Here is a 10,376-nt window from a genome sequence, read left to right as displayed (position 1 = left end):
CTATTCTATTCTATTCTATTCTATTCTATTCTTTCTCCTGCCTTCCTGTCTTATAGAATCTTTATTCTACTCTATTCTACTCTACTCTACTCTACTCTACTCTACTCTACTCTACTCTACTCTACTCTACTCTACTCTACTCTACTCTACTCTACTCTATTCTATTCTATTCTATTCTATTCTTTCTCCTGCCTTCCTGTCTTATAGAATCTTTATTCTATTCTATTCTATTCTATTCTTAATTCTATTCTATTCTATTCTATTCTTTCTCCTGCCTTCCTGTCTTATAGAATCTTTATTCTATTCTATTCTATTCTTATTTCTATTCTATTCTATTCTATTCTATTCTATTCTATTCTATTCTATTCTTTCTCGTGCCTTCCTGTCTTATAGAATCTTTATTCTATTCTTATTTTTATTCTATTCTACTCTACTCTATTCTATTCTACTCTATTCTATATTTCTATTTCTGTTCTATATTTCTATTTCTATTTCTATTCTGTTCTACTAAATATTCTATTCTGGTTCTGTTCTGTTCTTTATTCTGTTCCGTTCCGTTCCACTCCATTCTATTTTTTTATATTCTATTCTGTCCTGTCCCATCTCGTCCTGTCCTTTGCTGTGACCCAGAGATACCGTATTTATTTATTTAGGGGTCAGCTGCCTTTGGAGATATTTTGAAAAACAAGATGGGGAAATGAAGCAGAAGGATGTTGGCTTCCAGAGCTGTTTAAAAAAAAAAAAAAAAAAAAGCTAAGAGTTGCCCAGGAAACTGATATAAGGGTAGAGCGAAGTGTTGACTTTGGCCAACCCTGTTTGAATAATAATAATAAAAAAAGCTTGATCAGTCCCGAATTCTGGGCTCCTCGGGCAGAGATGCCTTCTGGTGATAGGTAGGTGTGATGCACAGAATAAACTTCAGAATTATTAAGAAGAAACCCTGAAGAGGCCGCCTTCCATAGAACAGATAGTCCTCGGCTTACGACCACAATTCTACCCCCAAAGTTCTGTTGCTGAGCTAGACATTTGCTCAGTGAGTTTTGCCCCATTTTACGACCCTCATCGTTAAGTGAACAACTGCGGTTGTTAAGTTAATAACATGGTTGCTATGTAAATCTGGCTTTCCTGTTGACTTCGCTTGTCGGAAAGTCACAAAAGGCCATCGCAGGACCCCCCCCGGACTCTGCGACGGTCAATAATCTGAATCAATTGTCAAGCATCTCAGTTAACGATCACTGCAACCGTTGTAAGCGTGAAGGACGGCCCTAAGCCACTTCCTTCCGGGCCGTTTTTTGCGACGTCAAACGGTCCCTCGACGAACTGTCACAAGTCGAGGACTACCTGGGTGGGTCTAAAATTTTGCGGCTGGGGGTGGGGTGGGCGAGGAACGTGCCGAAGGTCATAGAGACTTGGGCTAGATGGCTCCTCCTCCGATTGCTTCCTTTCTTTTGACGCCAAGGCTTGTCTGTCTCTTTGTCCTCCCATCTCGTTCCGCAGAACATGGTGATGAGCTTCCGGGTCTCCGACTTGCAGATGCTGCTGGGATTTGTGGGTCGGAGCAAGAGCGGACTCAAACACGAACTGGTCACCCGGGCCTTGCAGCTGGTCCAGTTTGACTGTAGCCCGGAACTTTTCAAGAAGATCAAAGAGATTTACGAGACTCGGTACGCCAAGATCTCCGATCCGGGACAAACTCCTCAACAGCAGCAGCAGCAGCAACCGCTCCCGCCGGCCCCGCAGCACCGACCTCCTTCCGAAGCCCTTTCCATCCATCCTTCTTACGACCGCAACAGCACAGTAACCCGGACTGGTCTTTCTACCCCCAACATAGACTACCCCTCCCTCTACGGAAAGTATTTAAACGGACTCGGACGGTTGCCGGTCAAACCGGCAAAGCCTGAGGTCCGGTTGGTGAAGCTTCCCTTCTACACTATCCTGGATGAACTGTTGAAGCCCACGGAACTCGGTGAGTTGGGCCCCGGACGATCGCCGGTGGGCCCTGGAGGTCTGGCCTTCCGGGCCTCGCGGACAGAGGTGGGGACGGACCCCCCCCACCCCCCGATGAGGCCTGGAGGAGGAGAAATCCAGACCCTCGGAGCCCCTCTCTTCTCTTCAAAGCCGTGGTTTGCCTCTGGTGGGATGGGCAGATGGGTGGCTGGCTGGCTGGATCCGAAGGTGGCTTGGAACGATTGTCTGTGGAGATTCTCCGTCACCCAGGTCAGGGTTATCCCAAAGGTGCTTTTTTCAAGGAAGCAACTGGACTTTCTTGTTTTTCCTTTGAAGATGTTTCGCTTCTCCTCCAAGAAGCTTCTTCAGCTCTGACCATATGGTGGGGGAAGGGAAGGATTTATACTCCTTGCAGACAGCTGGTCATTTGCATCCTTTTAGAGAGTCGTTGAGGCCACTTGGAGGCTTACCTGTGTCCTCAGGGTCACCTGAGTGGTGCAAATGGGTGCGGGATGAGTCTGCTGAAGCACAAATGAGATTCGGACGACACAGACTCATCCCCAACAGCCTGTGCCTGTCTTTCAACAGCGAAGGGACGTAGGGCAGAGAACATCCCGCAGCCCAAAAGGTTCCACACACATTTACAAGACTCAGGTGACCCTGAGGACCCAGGTAAACCTCCAAGTGGCCTCAACGACTCTCTACAACAGGGGTGCCAAACTCAATTTCATTGAGGGCCGCATCAGCATTGCGGTTGCCCTTGGGGGCCGGGTGGGTGTGGCCAGGGAGGGTGGGGCCTACTGGGTGGGCGTGGAGGGAGTGGGTGTGGCCTGCTGGGTGGGCGTGGGCAGCTCTACATCGTTCGCATCAAGGGTGCCTGTGGGGGCCTGGGCAGGAGTGGGACAGATCTGAGGGTTTCTGGCAGAAGGGGGGGCGACCGGGGCAAGTGCCAAGGCATGGTCCACTGGGGCTAGTGCCAAGATGGCCACCACAAAATTGTACATTGGCTCCCAGCTGGCCTGGGCCAGGGCCAAGGCAGCAGGGGCCGTTCCCTCACTGTTTCCAGGATGGCTTCGCGGGCCACATGAAACCACTTTGCAGGCCGCATCCGACCCCCAGGGCCTTGTGTTTGACATGTCTGCTCTACAAGAATGCAAATGACCAGCTGTCTGCAAGGAGTATAAATCCTTCCGTTGCCCCCACCATCCGATCAGAGCTGAAGAAGCTTCTTGGAGGAGAAGCGAAACATCTTCAAAGAAAAACAAGAAAGTCCAGTTGCCTCCTGAAAAAGCACCCTTGGCTAGGAACGATTGTGGCCCAGAAAATAAGAGTTATGGGCAGGGAGGACTCAAAGCTTTGGGTGCTGCTTAACGTTGGCCGGTTCTTTAGCAGATGCAGTCCATTTCCGGAGAGGTCAAAGAAAAGCGAACATTTTCTTGTTCCTAACTGGGGGGCCCACTCCCAGGAACATCAGGACATAGAGCTCCTGATACATATTTACACCTCCAGAAACTGTTGAGCGGTGCCGGTTAAACAGCGTTCTGTTTGAGCTAGGACCGGTTAATGACACCCTGTCGAGTAGCGTCCTCTTCTCAATACGTTTAAACCTTCTTTCTCAGAAGGTTTATTGTCCCCACAGTTTGACCGCCGGGCACCGCCGGATGCGTCATGGCGAAACCGCGCCCACCCCACTGCCGGCAATGGGGAAAAGAAAGTTGCGATATCGTCGCGACGCGTCACGCGACGTTGCGAGTTTTGGCACCCCTGGTCTAATAGAATCGTTGAGGGAAGGGTGCCAAAGGAGGGAGACAATAAAATGTGAACGGCAAAAATGAAGATCTTTTTTTTTTTCAAAATTATTTTAAGTAATTGAATTGTTGAATTGCTTCTCAGTGACTTGTCCCCTGGCTAGCTGGCCATGCCGAGTTGGCCGTGACGAACTGGCTGTGATGAGCTGGCCGTGGCGAGGTGACCGTGGTGAGTTGGCCGTGGCGAGCTGGCCGTGATGAGTTGACTGCGGCAAGTTGACCGTGATGAGCTGGCCGCGGCAAGTTGACCGTAATAAGCTGGCCGCGGCAAGTTGACCGTAATGAGCTGGCTGCGGCAAGTTGACCGTGATGAGCTGGCCATGATGAGCTGGCCGCGGCAAGTTGACCGTGATGAGCTGGCCATGATGAGCTGGCCGAGGCAAGTTGACCGTGATGAGCTGGCCATGGCAAGTTGACCGTGATGAGCTGGCCATGGCAAGTTGACCGTGATGAGCTGGCCACGGCGAGTTGACCGTGATGAGCTGGCCGTGACGAGCTGGCCATGATGAGTTGACTGCAGCAAGTTGACCGTGACGAGCTGGCCGTGGCAAGTTGACCATGACAAGCTGGCCGCGGCAAGTTGACCGTGGTGAGCTGGCCGTGGCGAGTTGACCGTGATGAGTTGACTGCAGCAAGTTGACCATGATGAGTTGACCGCGGCGAGTTGACTGTGACGAGCTGGCTGCGGCAAGTTGACCGTGATGAGCTGGCCGCGGCGAGTTGACCATGATGAGCTGGCCGTGACGAGCTTGCCATGATGAGTTGACTGCAGCAAGTTGACCATGACGAGCTGGCCACGGCGAGTTGACCGTGATGAGCTGGCCATGGTGAGTTGACCGTGGTGAGCTAGCCATGGTGAGTTGAATGTGATGAGCTGGCCAAGGCAAGTTGACCATGACGAGCTGGCCAAGGCAAGTTGACCATGATGAGCTGGCCACGGCAAGTTGACCATGAGGAGCTGGCCATGGCAAGTTGACCGTGATGAGCTGGCCACGATGAGCTGGCTGCGGCAAGTTGACCGTGATGAACTGGCCACAGCAAGTTGACCGTGATGAGCTGGCCATGGCGAGTTGACCGTGATGAGCTGGCCATGGCGAGTTGACCGTGATGAGCTGGCCGTGGCGAGTTGAGCGTGATGAGCTGACCATGACGAGCTGGCCGAGGCAAGTTGACCGTGACGAGCTGGCTGCGACCAGTTGTCCCATTCCGATAATTGTCTTGCCGGCCTTGAGGGATCCTTTGAGTAAACAGATTGGGACGAAGTGACCGGTGCATTTGTAACAGGGACTCTTGACTTTGGCTTGGCTTGTCTTTACCTCCCAAGGGGCATCGGGGAAGTCGAACTGTTGTTTGCGCACAGCTCGGCGGAATCTTCTCTGGCAAACCGGCTGAGGCAATCTCTGTGTTTTGATTGCAAGGTGATTTGAGAGGCCTTTCCGCTGTGTCCTCTGAGAAATTTCAAATCCAAACAGTCTCCAAGTCTTTCTACGCTGCGGGTTGTTTTAGACCAGGGTGGAGATGGAGGCTTTTCATGAGCTGATGCTGCGGCGTTTTGTGCGAGCGAACCGAACGAGGGCATCTCGTGGTGTGTGCATTTTCACAGATTGCTGCTATGGAAAAAAGTGTCCCCTCTTCTTTACGATTGTATTAATAGAACTGTAGGGTTTTGTTGTTGTTTTTTTCCAAGTCGCAAGGACTAACAGTTAAGAGGCATTTTTATTGTATGTTTGTCAAACCTCACCTCTGGTGCTAGATCCAGTTCTCAGTAGCAAAGCTTCAGAGCGAGGTGGGGAAGGATCGCAAGCCTTATGCAGATGAATTAGAAGAGAAAACCGAGGTGGGACAGGAGAGGATGGCCTTCTTAAACCTAGAAGGACTAGAATTTCAGAATCAGAAGAGAAGCTGGAAGGGACCTTGGAGATCTTCTAGTCCAAACCCCTTCTCAAGCAGGAGACCCTATGTCCAGTCTTTTCTTAAAAACCTCCAGTGGTGAAGCACACACAACTTCTGAAGGCAGGTGGTTCCACTGGTTGATAATAATAATAATGATAATAATAATAATAATAATAATAATAATAATAATAATAATAATAATAATAATAATAATAATAATAATAATAATAATAATAAAAAAAAAAAAAGTTGGAAGGGATCTTGGAGGTCATCTAGTCCAACACCCTGCTCAGGCAGGAAACCCTATACCATTTCAGACAAATGGCTGTCCAGTCTCTTCTTAAAAACTTCCAGTGTTGGAGCATTCACCGCTTCTGGAGGCAGGTTGTTCCACTGGTTAATTGTTCTAATGGTCAGGAAGTTTCTCCTTAGTTCTAGGTTGCTTCTATAATAATAATAATAATAATAGTAGTAGTAATAATAATAATAATAATAATAATAATAATAATAATAATAATAATAATAAAGTTGGAAGGGACCTTGGAGGTCATCTAGTCCAACCCCCTGCTCAGGCAGGAAACCCTATACCATTTCTGACAAATGGCTGTCCAGTCTCTTCTTAAAAACTTCCAGTGTTGGAGCATTCACCGCTTCTGGAGGCAAGGAGTTCCACTGGTTAATTGTCCTCACTGTCAGGAAGTTTCTCCTTAGTTCTAGGTTGCTTCTCTCCTTGACTAGTTTCCATGTGTTGCTTCTTGTCCTGCCTTCAGGTGCCTTGGAAATTAGCTTGACTCCCTCTTCTTTGGGGCAGCCCCTGAGATACTGGAAGGCTGCTATCATGTCCCCCCTCGTCCTTCTCTTCATTAAACTAGACATACCCAATTCCAGCAACCGTTCCTCATATGTTATATGTCTATGGAAATTCTCAGTCAATCCAAGTCATAGTTATCACAAAGGTGCATTTTTTCAGGAGGCAACTGGACTTTCTTGTTTGAAGATGTTTCGCTTCTCCTCCAAGAAGCTTCTTCAGCTCTGACCGGACGGTGGGGGAAATGGAAGGATTTATACCCCTTGCAGACAGCCGGTCATTTGCATCCTTTCGGAGAGTCGTGGAGGCCACTTGGAGGTTGAGAGTCCTTGAGGTCACATCTAATTCTTCTTTTCTTTGCCCAAATTGATTTTCTCTGTTCCAAAGCTCGTCACCTACGCTGATGGAGCACCTGCTTCGTGGTAGTCCTCTTTTAAGCCATTAAGAATTCCTGCTTCCGAGGCAGGCTGATTGGAAAGATGTGTGCTAAACCAGGGCTTTTCAACCCATGGTACGGGTACCACCTGTGGTACATGGGCACCTGGCAGGTGCTACGTGACCATCCTAGAAAAGTGGTAGCAGGGGAGGGGAATGAGCTGAACCGGTGGCAGCACCGCACAAGCCTGAGTGAGAGATAGGGGTGTAGGGCTCAGCGGAAGTGCCAGGATCAGTGCCACTTTCCAGCTGATCGGCGCTTCTTCAGGGCTGTCGGGGCTCAATGGAAGCGCCAGGATCAGCGCCAGGCTCCAGCTGGAGCTCGGTGCTGATCCTGGTGCTTCTGCTGAGCCCAGAAGAAGCGCCGATCAGCTGGAATGTTGCAGCCTCTCCAGGGTCTTGTGATTTACATTCAGATGCTTGGCAACTGATTCATATTTATGACGGTCACAGTGTCCCAGGGTCATGTGAAGTGACCAAAACCTGCTGCAACCACCCAGCAGACGGGGGGGGGGGAATAAAAACCAAACACCCCCCCACCCCACCCCCTGCTGCCAATCCTCAACAGAAATGCTCACAACAATGAAAACCTCGGACAAGAGGAAGGGCACCGCCGGGCGGGCAGGCAGGTGTCTTGCTCGGCTGTGGCTTGGGGGGCACTTTTTTCAGTCCCATTGTAATTTCGAACAGTCACTAAGCAAACTGGTGTAAGTCGAGGACTACCTGTACTTTATCACTTTTTTCCTTTTTGGGGGGGGTCATCAAGTTTTTGACCCCTTGCTAGGCGACTGGTGGTACTCGGATGTTGCCATATCCTAAAAGTGGTACAATGGGTGAAAAGGTTGAAAAGCCCTGTGCTAAACAAGCATTTAACTTCTGGATTTTTTATTTATTTGTTTTTTTTTTTTAAAAACCCAGAGCATAGAGAACCGTTGACCTACTTCAAAATCACAAAAGGTTTGCTTAACGGTCGTGACAAAAGAAGACGTAAAATTGGATCAGTCACGCAGATGGCCTGATTTACGACTCACAGCCTAGACCTGTGCTGGGGAAGGCTCCATTGTGGTCGTAAGTCAAGGAGTACTTGTATGTAGACTGCCCTTGCCCCTTGGTCTTCCTTTATAGCACCTGGTGAAAAGCACCTTTCAAACCGGAGAAGGCTTCGGGTCCAAGGCAGAGGGAAAAACCTAAGGGGAGCATCACGTCCATGGAGGTCCTCAGTCATCTGGGTCACGGCTGCCCCAACAGTGTTTTTTCGGGAGCCCCCTGGACTTTCCTGTGTTTCCTTTGAAGAGGTTTCACTTCTCATCCAAGAAGCTTCTTCAGCTCTGACTGGACGGTGGGGAAATGGCAGGATTTATACTCCTTGCAGACAGCTGGTCGTTTGCCTTCTTTTAGAGCAGGGGTCTTCAAACGTGGCCCTTTGATGACTTGTGGACTTCAACTCCACACGTGCCTGGCTGAGGAATTCTGGGAGTTGAAGTCCACAAGTCATAAAAGGGCCACATTTGAAGACCCCTGTTTTAGAGAGCCATTGAGGCCCCTTGGAGGCTTGTCTGTGTCCTCAGGGTCACCTGAGTGGTGCAAATGGGTGTGGACCCTTCTTGGAACTGCTGAAAGGACCGTGTTGTAGACTGGAGGTGAATGACTGGAGGCTAAAACATATGAGGAACGGCTGCTGGAATTGGGTAGGTCTAGTTTAATGAAGAGAAGGATGAGGGGGGACAGGATAGCAGGATAGCAGTCTTCCAGTATCTCAGGGGCTGCCCCAAAGAAGAGGGAGTCAAGCTATTCTCCANACTAGATGACCTCCAAGGTCCCTTCCAACTTTATTATTATTATTATTATTATTATTATTATTATTATTATTATTATTATTATTATTATTATTATTATTATTATTATTATTATTATTATTATTATTATTATTATGGATCATCGCACAGTCAGCCAGATGTTCAGACTGGATTTGGCATTTTGTCTACCTATCAAGTCCTTCCCAAGGACCTGGGATAGGCAGATGTGGATGTTTGATAGTATTACAGATCTCGTCGCAGGATGGAAGCAGTTCCTAGTAAGGCCGCCTTTTGCAATTGACTGATGGTGAATTTGTCAATGCCAATGGTGTTCAAGTGGTGCTCCAATTGTTGTTGTTGTTGTTATTCTGTTGAGAGAGGGCTGTTCAGTTTTGACCTAGATGGCCTCTTGGACCCCTCTTTCAAACCAGCGGTCCTTTCTGTCCAAAATGTGGACTTGGCTGTCTTCGAAAGAGCGGAGTTTGTCTTTCAAATGCAGATGGGCGGCTGACTCTTGTCGTGATGGGTTTGTTATCCTACGTTGTGCCCTGCGTTTGTGAAGTGGTTGTTTTGTTTCCCCAGGAAAAGTCAGAAGGTCCAGTTGCCTCTTGAAAAAAGCACTTTGGGGACAACCTCATCTAAGCTCTTGAAATAAATATGTCAATCCTTACAGGTCGTCCTTGACTTACAAACACTTCGTTTAGTGACCGTTCAAAGTTACAACGGCATTCGGGGGGGGGGAAGTGACTTATGACCGTTTTTCAGACTCCCCGTGGTCACGTGATCAAAATTGAGACGCTTGGCAGCCGGATCCTATTTATGACGGTTTGAGCGCGATCCCCTTTTGCAACCGTCCACGGGGGAAGGCAGATTCGCTTAACAACCCGTGTCACTAACTCGACCACCGCAGTGATTCGTTCCCTTGACCACCCGTGGCTAGAAAGGGCCATCAAACGGGGCAAAATTCTCTTTTCACAACCGTCTCGCTTAGCGACGTAAATTTGGGACTCGGTTGTGACCGTATCTTGAGGATGACCCGTATTTACAAAGAAAGAAATCAAATCCTGCTCCGGAAAAGCTGGCGATTTGGGCCGGCAAATATTTCCACTCTCCTGGGCACTCTTAGCGAGCTCGGGGGTACCTCTCTTTGTCCTCCTGGATCTGCTCAGATCAACGTCTCCAGTTCAGCTGCGGAAGCCTTGGCGAGCCCTGCTGTGAATTAACACCTCACAATTAGCATCATTAAATTTAGCAAAATGACAGGACGGCAACGGCAAAGTGGGGGAAGCAGGCAGGAAGCTTGTGTTCTTGACAAAGAGGCGTGGACCGTTTTCCTTGCCCTCCGAAATCCCCCGGATTTAAAATCTTTTTGGCTGGCGAGGGATGGGCCGTTGTGTTGGAACTGCCTCCTTTCAAGGTCCTCAGCACAGGTAGTCCTCGGCTTACGACCCCCAATGAGCTAAGCGAGATAGCTGTTAAGCAAATCTTGCTCCATTGGAACCGTGGTGGCGCAGTGGTTAGGATGCGGTATTGCAGGCTGACTCTGCCAGCTGCCAGCAGTTCGATCCCAACCAGCTTGAGGTTGACTCGGCCTTCCGTCCTTCCGAGGGGGATAAAATGAGGACCCAGATTGTTGTGGGGGCAACAATAGGCTGACTCAGTAAACTATTGAGAGAGGGCTGTAAAGCA

General features: G+C 49.0%; 1 protein-coding gene across 1 annotated transcript in view; it reads left to right on the top strand.

Moving 5' to 3' along the window:
* Nucleotides 1-1,479: 1,479 nt before the first annotated feature.
* Nucleotides 1,480-10,376, top strand: part of PIAS4 (protein inhibitor of activated STAT 4) — a gene marked incomplete at its 3' end in the record, with an annotated part of 35,917 nt that continues 27,020 nt past the window's right edge. The window contains exon 1 of the mRNA XM_015826423.1: nucleotides 1,480-1,966. Within this exon, the coding sequence (XP_015681909.1) occupies nucleotides 1,501-1,966 (466 nt within the window). The remainder of the gene's footprint in view (nucleotides 1,967-10,376) is intronic.

This window comes from Protobothrops mucrosquamatus, unplaced genomic scaffold (assembly GCF_001527695.2).
Source record: "Protobothrops mucrosquamatus isolate PMUCROS unplaced genomic scaffold, P.Mucros_1.0 scaffold3125, whole genome shotgun sequence".
NCBI lineage: Eukaryota > Metazoa > Chordata > Lepidosauria > Squamata > Viperidae > Protobothrops > Protobothrops mucrosquamatus.
This window is presented reverse-complemented; position numbering and strand designations above follow the sequence as displayed.